Consider the following 16,887-nt stretch of genomic DNA (forward strand, 5'->3'; position numbering starts at 1 on the left):
AGTTGTAGGCCTTTTCTCTCTCTAAACATGCATAGGATTGCACCCTAAATAAAGCAGTCCTTGCTCACTATCTTCCATCAGCTTACAATGAGCTGTGTGTACATACAATTACTACTCAGAAGCTTAATATTACAAGAACTCTCTGTGGCTGGATGTCCTTCAGAAAGCTGCAAAGCATAGGAGAAAATGCAAGAGCAATACAGTCCAGAAGCAATCAATCAACAGGAATTATACCCCTCATCATGAACTTCCTACCATCAATAAGGGATGGAGACAAAAGGAAATGAACATCCATTGTGCTGAGTTCACTGCACGTGGCAACTGTGCTACAGACCAAGGTGACTGTGCCTCTTTGAACTGTCTGTGCCAAGGTGCTGTCCATTGCCATTGTAGCACCTTTCAGCACTTTGTGCTGTTGCTAGGGATGGATGAAAGTCACTTACCTGGTCCCGCAGCTTGCTTCGCGGTGGGGTGGAGGCGCTCTGTTCCTCCCCGCCAAAATTCTGGCTGGGGGGGAGGCGCCCCGTCCCTCCGGCCGCGAATCCTCCTGGCCGGCCGGGACACAAATGGCGGCGGCCGTAGCCGCCGCCATTTGCGTCCCTGCAGTCAGCCATGTGATAGGCTATGTAAATCCTTACGTAGCCTATCACGGCTGACTTGGGGGGGGGGGAGTGCGTAAGCAAATGGCGGCACCCATGGGTGCCGCCATTTGCGTACGCGCTTCCCCCCTCCAAAGTCAGCCGTGATAGGCTACGTAAGGATTTACGTAGCCTATCACGGTGTTTTTTGAAAATTTAGCCGTGATAGGCTACGTAAATCTTTACGTAGCCTATCATGTTGTTTTGTGTTTTTTTACTGGGAAATGAAGGCGGCGGCAGCCGGTTGGAAGACCGGCCGCCGCCGCACCGCCACCCCGCCGCCGGGAGCCTCCAGCGCCAGGGACATTCGCCAAAGGTAAGTCCCATTCCGGGGGGGGGGCGGAGAATTTCTCCACCAATTTCGGGGGGCCGAATGTGTTGGCATTCAGCCTCCCGGAGGTTCGTGGAGAAATTCTCCGCCATCCCTAGCTGTTGCTATTTCAACAGTGTTCAAGTATTCAGCTTTCAACACCCCATTGGTAAAACAGGGTACTGCAGTGCCAAACTGTTCTTCAGGAGGATTAATATGGTTTTACAAATCACACTGCAAGCACAGGAACCCAAGCCAGAGGGGCAACCAATTTTCTCCAGGAAGAATGCAAGCAAAACTACAGAACTGGATGCTAAACACAAAGGTCCTGGAAACATAAATGAACAAAGATGCTGCCAGTGGCCACCTATTATCTTCTTTAAACATTTCCATTTTGCTCTGGTTCATCTATGGCAGGTCAGCCTCTGGATACTTCACACACACACACACACACACACACACACCTTTCTGCAGCCTAAATGCTGGAGACAGGAAGCCTCTTGCCATACTTACATGCATCTACCAATCATTTAGGGTACATTCATCCACAATCCACACATTCAGGTTGCAGAACTCAGCTAGTCCAGCCAGAATAAAATTCAGCATAGGTGGGACCATCTATTGTCATGCCAAAGCATTAGCATTAGCTCTGTCTACCAGAACAAATACCACAGAATGCTTTGAATGCACACAAGACAGTAATCTACTGGTAAAGCGAAAGAGATCTGGCCTTGAGCACTCACTGACTGGGAGACCACCACACTCATACAGAAGCTGTTCCGAGTGGCTTCAGAGGGTGAGACAGAGACCCACCCATGGTCATTCAGTCAGCTTCATCATCAGCTCCGCATCACTTCGCATCTCCCTCGGCTAAAGTCCATCCATTACAGCAGAGTGGGAAACACGTAGCCCTCCAAATATTGTTGGATTACAATTCCCATCATTTCTGATCATTGGCCATGCTGGCAGTGGCTGATCAGGGTTGGGGTCCATCATCATCTGGAGGGCCACGGGCTCCCTTCCCCTACATAACACCATATTAACTCTCCCTCTGTCCACAACATCACACTGACCAGAGATGTTGCTGGTCATATTTATACAGGTAGAACATGCCCAAATTTCTATCCCTTGTTACTCAGTCACCTCACACCAAACTGCGCTCTCTCACACACAACTTTTAATTTTGCATTAAGAGGGAATGGTAGCTACTCACATTGGTGCCAGCCTGGGACAAATTCCAGCAAGTTGTCAGGTGTGTTTTGTACAAAGTCTTGTAGACTTTACCTGTTCTCTGTGTGTGCATGCACATGCACACATACACACACATTCACAGGAGATATTTAAATGAATGTGTGTGAGCAACCAACACCTTTGGCATTTGAGTAATGATGCCAGTTGTGAAATAAAGAGGTTTATTTTAGGTTAGAATTTGGGATGGTTGTAAAAATCAGTTGCATTCCTGGATTCCAGAATCCACTATACCCTTTTGATTATTACTACCTTAGAAGAAGTCCTAGACAGGGACCAAACTGTCATACTAAGACCAGCACAAGACCACTGTACAATTTACATTTATATACAGTATATTAAAAACATTTCTTCAAGTCCAAGCAATCCTCAAAATTTAAATCATCAGTAGCTGTTCAGTTTTCTTTCCAAAACGTAATGTTCTCTTTTTTCTTTTTCTTCTCCAAGGTACTAGATAATGGCATTAAAAGTAGACCAACTTCCACGCCTCTTCAATTTTTTTTAAAAGTGCAAATGTTGTGGCTGCCACTTCCACTATGTTGGATGTTGCCAGTACCACGTGAGTGTTTTCAGATGGCAATGTGTCCTGAACTTCCTTCCTTCCATCCATGCCATGCTTTCCAATCAGCTCTTAGACAAGACGTCCTACTGAAGTTGTGGAGCATTGACAGTTTGAGGGAGAGGAGGAAAAAAAGGTAAAAACTTCAATTAAAATATTGTAGTTAATTTATTCATTCATTCATTCATTTCATTTCTATACCACCCAATAGCTGAAGCTCTCTGGGCAGTTCACAAAAATTAAAACCAAACAACACACAATAAAACAATTTAAAATATATAGAACATTAAAACCACAATATAACAATACAACCACAATTGAACTTAGCAGCAGTGCAGGACTTTAATATACAGATTTAAAACAGCTAAGCTAAAAATTTAGAAAGCTAAAATACTAAAATGCCTGGGAAAATAAAAAGGTCTTCACCTGACGCCGAAAGGAATACAATGTAGGTGCCAGGCGAACCTCACTAGGGAGCTCATTCCAGAGCTGGGGTGCCACAGCAGAAAAAGCCCTCCTCCTAGTAGCCACCCCCCTCACTTCCTTTGGCAGGGGCTCACGGAGAAGGGCCGCTGACAATGATCTTAAGGTCCGGGCAGGCACATATGGGAGGAGGCGATCCTTCAGGTAACCTGGCCCCAAGCCCTTAACGGCTTTGAATGTTAACACCAGCACTTTGAATCGGGCCTGGAAATGGACTGGCAGCCAGTGCAGCTGGAAAAGTACTGGCGTAATATGAGCTCGCAGGCCAGTCTCTCTTAACAATCTTGCTGCCCTATTTTGGACCAGCTGAAGTTTCCGGACCTGTTAATTAACAAGGTTCAACAGTTTCCCCATTCAAATAACAAATGATTCTTGGGAATCATTAGAGTCATTACTAGAAACTAATGATTCTAGTATTCTCATAATAGGGAGCAAGGCTGACAAAAAACTAGGGCAGTTAAGCAATAACTTTGAATAATATACCTTGGATACAGATTCTCAAAAACACACACATTGCTTAAGCAGAGCCTTTTCTGGGATATTCAGTTTCTGATTTGCATTTAATTAAGACCGGTACGCTATTAAATACCTCAGAACATACGTTTTGGAACTATGTTTCATTTTTAAAAAGAGATTATGCCAGGAGCCATGTATCCCCATATATCACACCCTCTGACTTCAAAGCCCTCCCTCTTAATCTCATGGATGTGGGGGACAGAAAGTAGGCAACAATAGGGAGACGTAATTTGCACAGATACAAACAGATTCTCTTTTTATTCTTCATGTATCCAAGAACTGAAACTTCATACTGAAATCAGGTTCTGAAGCATTATGCTTGGTATTTGAGCTCAATATCCGTGTGCAGAATCCTCGAGATAAATACTGACAGATCCAGCAAACAATCATTGCAACTTTCTGTACTGTACACCAGGTCAGGAGGCAAACATGATCATGTATATTGAATGGCAGAGGAGGTCGCTAGGCTATCCGCAATAGATAGGGTTAGCATTTTTCCCCATCTGAGCAGATGTGGAGCCTAGAGGTGCCCTTACCCCACCTTGCTTCTGGATAAACAGGTGGTGGTTAGAAGCACCTTTTACCAGCTACACTTAAGGTGGAAAGCTTTGCCCTTCTTAAACAGAGGAGTAACCTCACTACATTGAGCCAAGACTTTGATGCATCTAAGATTAACTAGTGTAATGTACTCTGCATGGGGCTGACCTTGAAACAAACTCAGAAGCTGTAGCTAGTCAAAAATAAATCTGCTTGTCTCCTTATGGATGGAAATATATTTCCAGATGGAAATATATTTGGCCATATGGACATATTTGAATTTGTAGCAACTGCACTGGCTGCCAGTTTGCTTTTGGGCTGAATTCAATGTCTTGGTGCTTACCTTTCAACTTTTCCCAGGCTGGGATCCACATATCTGGGGGACACCACCAGGGCCAGTGTCAAAGGCAGGCTTAGTTGGGCACCTGCCAAGGGTCCACATCCCAGCAGGGGCACACTGACAATTGCCCCATGGACTTGCTCTTACTCTTCCACCATTGCAACCTGCTTCTTTGTCTGCCTCTCCCTCTGGCCCAAGGCAATGGTGGAAACGAGGAGGAGGAGGAGCAGGAAATGCCACTGCCTACTAGCTCACTGGCTCTCTAAGCAAATGGTAGCAACGATGAGGAAGATGACGATGAACACTAGAGGCTGGTGACAATTTCTTTCTTTCTTTCTTTCTTTCTTTCTTTCTTTCTTTCTTTCTTGAAAACATTTGTTTCCCACCCAATATCATGAAGATCTCAGGTCGGCATACAGATAAAATAAATTTAAATAGTATAAAACAATAAATAGTTTAAACAGCTAAAAACATATTAAACCATGGACAAGCTAATACCAATTAAAATCTAAAACAATAAAAAGGCATGCTACTTTAGGGAATACATTTAGCCCTCAAAGGCTTTGGTAAAAAGCCATGTTTTTACTTGGCACCGAAATGAGACCAATGCCTGTGCCAATCAGGCCTCCAAGGGGAGGCATTCCACAAACGGGGTGCCACAGCAGAAAAAGCCCTCTCCCACATCCCACCATAGTGTATGTCTCACACTGGTGAGATGCAGAGGAGGGCTCCCTCAAATATCAAGGTTCCAAGCCGTTTAGGGCTTTAAATGTCATCACCAAAACCTTGAATTCTGACCAGAAGTGTACTGGCAGCCAGTGCAATCCCTTTAAAACTGGTGTTATATGATTTTTATAAGATGTTCCAGTCAGCAGTCTAGCTGCTACACTTTGCACTAGCTGCAAGTTCCGAGTCGTCTTCAAGGGCAGCCCCACGTAAAGTGCACTGCTGCAGTCTAATCGGGAAGCTGCCACTGCAAGTACTACTGTGGCAAGGTTGTTGTTGTTCAGTCGTTCAGTCATGTCTGACTCTTCGTGACCCCATGGACCATAGCACGCCAGGCCTTCCTGTCCTCTGGTCTCTCCTGGAGCGTGCTCAAGTTCATATTCGTTGCATTGGTGATGCTATCTAGCCATCTCATCCTCTGCTGTCCCCTTCTCCTTTTGCCTTCAATGATTCCCAGCATCAGGGTCTTTTCCAGGGAGTTTTCTCTTCCCATTAGGTGGCCAAAATATTTCAGCTTCAGCTTCAGTATCTGTCCTTCCAATGAGCACTCAGGGTTGATTTCCTTTAGGATGGACTGATTTGACCTCCTTGCAGTCCAGGGGACTCGTAAGAGTCTTCTCCAGCACCACAGTTCGAAAGCATCAATTCTTCGGCGCTCAGCCTTCCTTATAGTCCAGCTCTCACAGCCATACATTACTACTGGGAAAACCATAGCTTTGATTAGACGGACCTTTGTCGGCAAGGTGATGTCTCTGCTTTTTACTATGCTGTCTAGGTTGGCCATAGCTTTCCTCCCAAGGAGCAAGCGTCTTTTAATTTCATGGCTACAGTCACCGTCTGCAGTGATCTTGGAGCCCAAGAAAATAAAATCTGAAAATGCTTCCATTTCTTCCCCTTCTCTATGCCAGGAAGTGATGGGGCCAGATGCCACAATCTTAGTTTTTTTAATGTTGAGTTTCAAACCAGCTTTTGCACTCTCCACTTTCACCCTCAACAAGAGGTTCTTTAGATCCTCTTCGCTTTCTGCCATTAGGGTGGTATCGTCTGCATATCGGAGGTTGTTGATAATTCTCCCAGCAATCTTAATTCTGACCTGTGAGTCATCCAAACCGGCATTTCTCATGATGTACTCTGCAAATAAATTAAATAAGCAGGGCAACAACATACAGCCTTGTCGTACTCCTTTCCCAATTTGGAACCAATTGGTTGTTCCATGTCCGGTTCTTACTGTTGCTTCTTGGCCCTCGTACAGGTTTCTCAGGAGACAGGTAAAGTGATCTGGTACTCCCATCTCTTTCAGAATTTGTCACAGTTTGTTGTGATCCACACAATCAAAGGCTTTAGCGTAGTCAATGAAGCAGAAATAGAGGTTTTTCTGGAATTCTCTTGCTTTCTCCATGATCCAGCAAATGTTGGCGATTTGATCTCTAGTTCCTCTGCCTCTTCGAAACCCAGCTTATACTTCCAGTAGTTCTCGGTTCACATACTGCTGAAGCCTAGCTTGTAGGATTTTGAGCATCACCTTGCTGGCATGTGAAATGAGTGCAATTGTATGGTAGTTTGAACACTCTTTGGCATTGCCCTTCTTTGGAATTGGAATGTAAACTGACCTTTTCCAGTCTTGTGGCCACTGCTGAGTTTTCCAGATTTGTTGGCATATTGAGTGCAGCACTTTAACAGCATCATCTTTTAGGATTTTAAATAGCTCAGCTGGAAGACTGTCATCTCCGCTAGCTTTGTTGCTTCCTAAGGCCCACTTGACTTCACTCTCGAGGATGTCCGGCTCAAGTTCAGTGACCGCACTATCATGGCTATCAGGGACATTAAGATCTTTCCTGTATAGTTCTTCTTGTATTCTTTCCACCTCTTCTTAATCTCATCTGCTTCTGTTAGGTCCCTGCTTTCTTTGACTTTTATCATGCCCGTCTTTGCATAAAACGTTCCCTTGATATCTCCAATTTTTTTGAAAAGATCTCTAGTCTTTTCTAGTGGCTAGGTTATCCCTGCCCAGAAAAGGCCATATGGTGGTGAGAAGATAGAGGGAGGGGGCCATTGAGGGTGTCTTGCCCAAAGGCATTCAAAAACCTGGTCACCATGATACTTCAGCCATTGTGGTAAATGGGTCAGATGCAGGCTCTGGAACGCCCCACAGACAAAGTGCAGACTGCTTTTCTCTCTCATCTCTGTCCAGAAAGGATGCAAGCCATTTTTATTCTGCAGGGCCTTGGAGAGTCGAGATCTGCTGGGTATGTTATTTTGTTTTCTGCTTGTGCAGGAGCTTTGTTGTTACGATTTTTGCTGTTTTGAGACACAATTACTGGATTTTATTGTAATCTTAATTTTTCCCCTTTGTGAGCTACCTTGGGCTGTGAAAAGGCAGCATGCAATTGTTTTAAATTAAGTTTAGTAAATAAATATTGACAAGGATACCCCCATGATTAATTTTGTTTGCTATATGCAAGCCTGTCTTTCTTGCCTCGTTAGTCAGTAGTAACATCCCTAGGAGTGGCATTTTTTCTACAGAGTGGTCCATCTGATGGCTAGCTGCAGGTTTAGAAACAAATGGAACCAGTTGCCTATTGCTCACATTAAGCAGCATCTCTCATTGGTCAGAAAGTGGATCATGCACCATTCCCTTCCTATGAACATTAATTAATTTTTGTGCAGTAACTGCAAACTACTTCAAGGCTGTACTTATGCGTAATATTTATTTTATTCCTCATTCTGTTCAACTAAAAGACAAAACAAATAAGAAAGATAGTCTTAAGATTTACTCTAAGGGTGCAATCCTATGCCTGTTTAGACAGACTGAAGTCCTTGAACTCCCAGCATGCCCCAGCCAGCCAAGGCTGGCTGGGGAATGCTGGGAATTGAAGGACTTTTGTCTGTCTAAACAAGCATAGGGTTGCTTCCTAAATATCTTAGATATCCCCAGGCCCTCTACCTGCCTGTTAGGATACTGAGTTCATCAGGAGATCCCTTCCTGCTGATGCCCAAGATACCAGAGGTCTGATCCATGATGATGGTTCAGAAAAGGGTCTACAGAGCACAGAGCCCATTCTCTGGAATTCCCCAATGGTACAAATTAGATAGATGCCGACCCTTCTGGGGTTTTGGTGCCTACTGAAAACTTCGTTGTTCCAACAAGCTTTCCCAGAATTATCTTGTCTTCCTGACTTTTTATACAGTATTCTTTTACGGCTTAATATCATACTGTTTGTATATCACTTAGGAATTTCTTTTTAATGTGAGCAATTCATAAATAATAGGCAAATAAATATTTTTCAGACTCTATTGAAATGATGTATGTCCACAACATATAATAAGTTACAGATGTATTAATACTATCCTATAATGTGAATAGTTAAAACACCACACTCCATTATTCAATAAGGCCTTTTACCAAATCAAGTCCTGTTTGAAGGAGGATAGAAATAGAAGCTACCCTCTTCCCAGATCTCCTTGAGCTAATTCCAGGAGAGCCAGCCTCTCAAGCTCTAATGCTAGGTGAGCTATTTGGAGTGTTGTAAAGTGGAATTGACCCATGATGTTTGAGACAGGTGACCAAGAAGGACCTGGGGATTGGAGGGCATGGGGAACAGAATTACAGAAGCTACTTACTGAAAGGATTAACACCTTGTCTTTTTCCATGGGGGAAATTGCCAATGCTGCCTGCAAAATACAAAGAACATTCTTTTGTCCAGTTAATTCCAAGTATTATGACGAGCACTACAAATTTAAGAAGGTAGTGACACTGATCTGCCAGTGATAACTGAAGTCCTGCAAGCTGGAAGCAAAGCAAAAGGTGGAAAGTTTATGTTCCTTTGGGTCAAGGCATTTTAGTTGAGTCAGACTAGGCTCCATGCATTCAAGAAGTATTTTGTTCAGTAACAAGGTGAACTTAAGAAAAGTAAGATCCCCAAACCAATCTGTTGTGTGCAGCATTGGGTTTATTTTTAGATCACCAGGAACTGTAAAACTACAGAATGATTCATTATTCAAAGCATTTCAGAATGCCAGTTTCAAGATAACCATCTCTCTGAGAAATCAGCCTGTTTGCTGAATATCTGAGCAAATTTGGGTGTAAATTTCACCACAGTAGTGGCAAAGTGCCTTCTCCAAGTCAATGATAATTCTTCAATGTCTATAGAAATATGAACTGTGCACCAGTGTGGTGTAGTGGCTAGAGTGTTGGATTGGGAGCCGGGAGATCCGGGTTCCAGTCCCCACTCAGCCATGGAAGCTCACTGGGTGACTTTGGGCCAGTCACAGACTCTCAGCCCAACCTACCTCACAGGGTTGTTGTTGTGAGGATAAAATGGAGAGGAGGAGGATTATGTATGCTGCCTTGGGTTTCTTAAAGAGGAAAAATGGCAGGATATAAATGTAATTAATTAATTAATTAATTAATCTAGGCAGCTCCTAAGCTCAGAAACACAATGCATGTTAATAAAGGAGTTTTGCTTTCATTTTGCAATCTGACACCTCCTACAGTGACCACCAGAGGGTACTACATAGAAAAGCATGCCACCACATATTCTTTCTGGTTTCCTTGGCTAATCAATGTTGGACAAACTTTTAGTCCAGCTTCTTGCAGTTCCAGGTCTTCAAACATCTTCTGTAAGGCAGAGGGCCACCACACATGAAATCTAGGAGATCCATGATCAAATCTCACAATTTTTTTTTACCTTAACTTAGATGCAGAAGGCTCTGTATTTGATCAGAGCAGCAGTTCTCAGGGTGAGGTTTGTTTAACCGTTCCCCCTCACATGCCCCCCCCATTTCCTCAATCCAAATCATGTGTACAGACCCACAAAGCTGTTACTTGTACCCTGGGGGAAGCGAAACACATATATTTGCAGGATGAGACATCTTTTGACTGGAGGTATTTAATAGCCAAACCCAGAGACAGACAGTGGGTTGGATTCAGAGACCCATTAAAAGAGTTCAATTTACATAATGAAATTTCCCCACCTCCTCTGCCATGTGCTCTGCCAGCACACACACAAAGGCTGTTTCTGACAGTCAAGGTGTGTTCTCCTGCCCTCCATAAGTGGAAGTGCTTTTCTAATTGCAGAAGGAACCTCTGAATCAAACCAAATATCTTTTCAGAGTTGAAGGTGGTTTGAAAGAGAGATCACTACCCATAGTTTGAGCACTAATCCTACCGCCTTTGCCTTTGGTATACAGATTTTTCTATTGTTTCAAAATACTACAACGTCTGTTTGATCTAAGGTGAGAATGAGGCAAGAGACATGTGTGAACAAGAGATAGGCAAATCTTTCAGTTTTGGTTTCGCTCACTTTCTGTTTTTCCTGACCGCAAATTCATTTCACACACCCCCCCGCCCAAGTCAGCATAAATATTTGTACACATTTTTGTGAGCATTCATCTTAATATGCAAATGTTTTTATGCACTTTTCCTACACTTTTTGCAAGCAATTTCCCCCTGATATAATTCAATTGTGTGCATAGTAGGGGCATATGTTCCCCACATATACACATTTTGTGTGTGAACCTTTCTTTAATATACAAATTTTTGTGCAAATTTTTTGAGTTGCAGATTGCATCACAAAATTCTCAAAAGTGCAGATTTTGGTGCACAAGTGCATTCCAGTTCTAGTATAGGTTTGGGAAGTGTGAATTGGGTAAGTCTGTATAAAAACTCAGATCAAACAAATTTCTCATCCATCCCTAGTGTGAACACCATCGGAAGAGATGCCTCTTTCAAGCAATTTTCAATCCTCAAATATTATTGTCTATCTCCAGCCTAAAGTAGGATCTACACTCAAAATGGCTAAAAGTAGGAAATGCAACAATTGATTCAAGCATCACTTGGGAAAACAGCCATAGATTTGGAAGAGATCAAAAAAGCCACTGGGTCCAAACCACAGCATGCCACAAGATACAAGGCCAGGAAACAAAAGAAAAAAAAATCAAGGACAACAGGCTCTTAGAAATGGAATGGTGTCTGTCTCCAAAGAACCAAAACCACTAGCTTCCTCCTGGGGAGGCTCTCCACAACAATAGGAGGAGAAGCAAATGGAGGATTACCTGGATTGTTCTGGGAATCGGCTTTGGTCCGCACAGGGCTCCACGAATGAGTGCAATGTACCATTCTAAGTAGCTTCATAGGAACATACTTCCAGGCGGGGTGGGGGGTTTGGAGTGAATGTCATCAGACTGGCAGGGGCTGATCAACCAATCCCTTCCCTTCACCCTCCAATGCAAGAGGCTTCCCCCCTGCCCCCGGTCCTTCCTTACAGCTAAACAAACATTATAGAAATACAGCTGCAGCCTTCTCCCTCCCCTGAAGCTCCCGATGTTGTGAAGGAGCAAAGTTTGGCATTAACTACTCCCTTACAGCTGACAAAGCAAACATTAGAGAAACACAGCTGCAGCCTGCTCCTCCCCTGAAGCTCTAGATACTGTGAAGGAGTGAAGCTGCGAATTAATTCCTTCCAAAAAGCCAGGAAGCAAACATCAAAGACACACAGCTTTGACATAGCTTTAAGGCTCCTAAATGCGTTATTTTGATTCATGGGAATCTCAGTAACTTTGGGAGCATGCATTTCGGGAACAAGCCTCATTGACCACAGTGGGAGTTACTTCTGAGTAGACACACCTATGTTTGTGCTGGGAAACACAGGGGTGGGAAACGCAGGGGCAGGAAACACCCCTTGACCTGGATCACAGTGAAAGGCACACCCCTGGGCACAGCTAGCATACCAAAGAAAATGCGGGGGTTGGGGCACACAACAACTAAAGCATGGAGAACCCAACTTAAGGAAAAGAATTGGACTTTAAGCAGTCTCGGGAAATCCTGTTTTTCAGCAAAAAGCTCTGGGGGGGCTGCAGGATGGCAGCCTGCATGTGCCCAGAACAACGTCCAAACTCAGCCAGCTTGCACCAAATCGCCCATGGAGACACACCCACCCCCTGGACAATTTGACCTTTTATTCCCTCCCTAGCACTATCAGTCAATTGTGAATCTCTCATGCATACACATACCATCTCCCCACAGGTTAACTCATATAGAACCTACACCAAGGGTGGGCAGAAGGTAGCTTTCCAGATGTTTTGGACTTCAGCTCCCAGAAGCCCCTACCAGCATGCTTAATGGTCAGGAATGCTGGGAGCTGAAGTCCAAAAAGATCTGGAGGTCTATCTTCTGCCCACCTGCGGCCTACGTTACAGATGCCACTATTAGGGAGCACGAGAACCAAAGAACCACAGTGCCAGCAAAACAAGTGACTCCAAATGACCAGTGTACCTGGCTGAAGCCTAAAGCAGACTAACTTGTTCAACCACCATAGGTATAATTTTAAGTTTGGTTAACAAAATGTGACCCACCTCCTTCCTTCCCGACACCCAAGCAACCCTTCAGTTCTTGTAGAGAGATCGACTTGTCCTTGTTGAGATCACAATAGTCGGTGAAGCGCCGTGTACATTTCTTGGGCTTGGCTTTCTTCTTCACATAGCGCTTAAAGGGCTTCATCTCCCTTTTGTTGATGTCGTTGCTGTTATTGTTGTCCAGTTGACGGAAGTACCAATGCACCACCCGCTCCTCCAGAGTGTGGCTGGGGTCAGGCTCTGAGAACCTTGAAAGTAGGAAGACTCATAGGAATGCAACTCTAGATTTTTACACACACACACACACACACACACACACAATATTTAGCAGACCAGACCCTTGATAGATTTGAATTTGGTTAATTAAAGCCAAGAATGCTAGATATGTGGTTCTAGAGAGAGCTGTACTTTGGATTTTTAGGGAAATTTCAGGCACTCTCTTCTACCATCATCTAGAAGTGATTGTTTATATTGTCTATGTCTGCCATTAAGTACCACTGAATATGCATCCAAAGGGCCAGGTGCCTCTACAGATATTAATACACGTTGGCGATATATAACAAAAAAAATTAAGGGGTGGGGAGAAAACTCCTTTAGTCCTGCAGGGCTGCAAGGTGCTGTGAAAGGATGGGGAACTGAAGAAAGTTCCTCATCTTTTCACAGGCGAATAGGCAAATAGGTGGTGAATAGGTGGCAATCCCAGAATCATAGAATAGTAGGGTTGGAAGGAGCGTATAAGACCATCGAGTCCAACCCCCTGCTCAGTGCAGGAATCCAAGTCAAAGCATCCCTGACAGATGGCTGTCCAGCTTCATCTTGAATGCCTCCAGTGTGGGAGAGCCCACCACCTCCCCAGGTCATTGGTTCCATTGTCAGATTGCTCTAACAGTCAGGAAGTTTTTCCTGATGTTCAGCCGGAATCTGGCTTCCTGTAACTTGAACCCAGTATTCCGTGTCCTGCATTCTGGGATGATCGAGAAGAGAGCCTGGCCTTCCTCTCTGTGATAACCTTTCAAGTACTTGAAGAGCGCTATCATATCTCCCCTCAGTCTTCTCTTCTCAAGGCTAAACATGCCCAGTTCTTTCAGTCTCTCCTCAAAGGGCTTTGTTTCCAGTCCCCTGACCATCTTCATTGCCCTCCTCTGAACCCTCTCCAGTTTGTCTGCATCCTTCTTAAAGTGTGGTGCCCAGAACTGGACACAGTACTCCAGATGAGGCCTAGCCAGTGCTGAGTAGAGGGGAACTAGTACTTCACAGGATTTGGAAGCTATACTTCTATTAATGCAGCCCAAAAGAGCATTGGCCTTTTTTGCAGCCACCTCACATTGTTGGCTCATATTCAGCTTGTGATCGACAACAATTCCAAGGTCCTTCTTGCTTGTGGTATTGTTGAGCCAAGTATCTTCCATCTTGTAACTCTGCATTTGGTTTCTTTTTCTTAGGTGCAGAACTTGGGATTTCTCCCTATTAAATGTCATTCTGTTGTTTTCCGCCCAGCGCTCCAGCCTATCAAGATCACTTTGAATTTTGTTTCTGTCTTCCGGGGTATTAGCTATCCTGCCCAATTTTGTGTCATCTGCAAATTTGATAAGGATTCCCTGCACCTCCTCATCCAGTATGCACAATCGCATTAGATTTTATTGTTAAGGCATTCCATACAAAGTGCAGGTATAGTAGGACAATGGCCAGGATAAAGAACACTATGCCCAAACCATCATATGTTTCATGGGATATTAATTTTCACACTTAAAAACCCCTAAGTGGAAACTGACCCAGATAGAATATGGGATTAGGGTATGGATTTAACAAGCTCCTAATCAATGCTTGCTAGCACAACTCTCTCTCTCTCTCTCTCTCTCTCACACACACACACTCACACACACACACAAATGCATGGTATAGACATATCCTGCATATGTAAACCATTATTATGTAGCTTCAATCCTGAGGGATTGTGAGATGCAGTGAAAGGCTAAGGAGCAAAATCAAGGGGGGTATCTGAAGACTACTGAATGCGCATGCGAAGAGATGAAATTCTGCAGATTTTAAAACTAGTCTTGACGTTTTTAAAAAGCAGAATTGAATTAAAATAAACTAACCCAACATTGACAGAAGGATTGAAGAAAAAAAAAAAAGTGATCAAGCAATAGGGATAGGGGGCATGATTTCAGGCAACAGATAGTGCAGTAGTGGTGGTACTGAAATAAAGTCTTCTGCTTCTGTTAGCTGGATATTGTATACAGCCAATCTTCAATAAGGCAAGGTCAGGGAAGAAAGAAAGGTGCTTAAAGAGCATGTTGCAACAGCTGAACAGATCCAAAGTACTACAGTGTTGACCTTTTCTTTCCTCCCTAGCACTACCAGTTCTCCACTTTTAAATTGTGAATCTGTAATGCATAAAAACAGGACCGAGGTGCAATGCAACTGCAGTTTTTTAGTTTGTATTCTATCTTAACTGCTGTAGAAAGGCAGTATAAAATGTTGTAAATAAATAAATTTTGTAAATAAAATGGCTGAAAATATGTTATGAGGTACCCAGATATTTTAGCCTTGACCCACAGGATACTATCCTGAAATTGACAAGTGTGCTTTCGTTCCATTGGGAGGATTTAATCATCTTCTGAATTGTATCCAGCACTTTGAATTGCTCAGGATTTGACAAGCCACTCTAAAAAGTAACTGGGAGAAACATGGCAGACTTCAGACAACAGAGGGTTCAAGTAAGGTACAGATAACAAACATTCTACTTTGTAAAATACCAAAGAATTAATGTAATAAGCAACCTGGCCTTAACTGGAAATTAGTGTTCTTCATTCGAAATGCATTTTTATAACTCAGCTCTTGGTGGTGAAGCAGGTCTACAATTTACATCTGATTGAGAAGGGCTTGTTTTAGCCATTTTTAGTTATATTATTTAAAATATAATGTCTGCCTTTTGAAACAGAAGCTTTCACACAGTTGCCTCATGCTCAGCCAAATCCATCAGGAAAAAGAGGCAGGCAAGGGAACAGAGAGTCAGCCACTTACTAGGTTACTGTTTCCCTACATGACACCATCTCTCACTAAACTTGGGCCACATGAAAGATCCTCCAAACTGCAAATCTTGCAGAAAATGTGCAGTAAATTTGCTCAGAAAGATTAGTTTTCCTTGTACTCCACCACACCTCACAAATGCAATAAATTAAGAGATAGTGCAGGAAGTCTCAAGAGCCTACTTTCTTTGGCCACTTCAGAACAAAACTAGCAGTCCCTTTAATGCTACACACAAAAAAAGTTCACAGAAAGAGTGATAAATGTATATACTGGGAAATAGCATTCCCTCTCTGCCCCCCCCACCCCCAGGCTAACTTGACCAACAAAAACATGTTTATCTGTGCCATCATTTTGAGAAGAAAAGGGGCTGGCAGAAGACAGGCTGTTTCTCCCTTTTGCTGTGGTAGCACAAGACACACATGGACCAAGATGGGATGGGCCTGGTGCATATTAAATGGCTGACTTGGGAGCCATGAATTCCAACATCCATCTGGTACAGTTTCCAGGTTATGAAGTCCGAGGTACATTATGAACTAACTCGGAGCCACACTTTACTTCCTTGTAAAAGAATGGGATAAAACCATTTGCAAGGTGCACTGGAGGAGAGAGCTGAGGCCCATAAGATTCATCAATAGGACCAGATCAGGGGTGCAGAACCTCAGGCCCAGGGGCCAAATCCAGCCCCACTGGAGTCCTAATCCAGCCCTCAGGGGGTCCCTGGAAGACCCCACCCCTTTCTCCTGGCCCCGCCTCTTTCCAATAGCAACTGAACATTTGATAGTTTCTTGGCTTTTATGCAGGCTTTTCACTATTCTAAAAGGTTGAACTGCCTCCTCTAAGGCTCAGTTAGTTTTGGCGTCCCATCTTGCCTTTGGTATTTTGGGTCTTTGGCCCCACCCACTACTGTGAAACAACAAGCCTTCCAAACTAGCTTCTCCAAAATGGCACATGGCCCCCATGCTGAAAGAGGTACAACACCTCTGGATTAGACTGATCACTGAGCTAAGGGCCAAAGTAGACCTGAGATCAGCAGGCATGATTCTTTAAATGCACACCTACCACCATCATGTATGAAGCAAAAGGTGGAGATCCCATTTTAAGAGAAAAGGGGGCACATAGGTGGTGGTGGTGAGTTTATCGGTGG

At 43.7% G+C, this 16,887-nt stretch overlaps 1 protein-coding gene across 4 annotated transcripts in view; it reads right to left on the reverse strand.

Moving 5' to 3' along the window:
- Positions 1–2,347: 2,347 nt before the first annotated feature.
- SMOC1 (SPARC related modular calcium binding 1) overlaps positions 2,348–16,887 on the reverse strand; it is a 124,942-nt gene continuing 110,402 nt past the window's right edge. For 2 of the 4 annotated variants that reach the window (XM_084847922.1, XM_084847925.1), the window contains exons 11-13: positions 12,711–12,958; positions 8,979–9,029; positions 2,348–2,844 (exon numbers count right to left, since the gene is read on the reverse strand). In XM_084847922.1, the coding sequence (XP_084704048.1) occupies positions 2,828–2,844; positions 8,979–9,029; positions 12,711–12,958 (316 nt within the window). In that variant the 3' untranslated portion in view covers positions 2,348–2,827. The remainder of the gene's footprint in view (positions 2,845–8,978; positions 9,030–12,710; positions 12,959–16,887) is intronic. The other 2 variants (XM_084847923.1, XM_084847924.1) reach the window with 2 other exon arrangements.

Source organism: Heloderma suspectum, chromosome 1, assembly GCF_057233095.1.
Source record: "Heloderma suspectum isolate Gila_16-S chromosome 1, 16-S_ref, whole genome shotgun sequence".
Lineage (NCBI taxonomy): Eukaryota > Metazoa > Chordata > Lepidosauria > Squamata > Helodermatidae > Heloderma > Heloderma suspectum.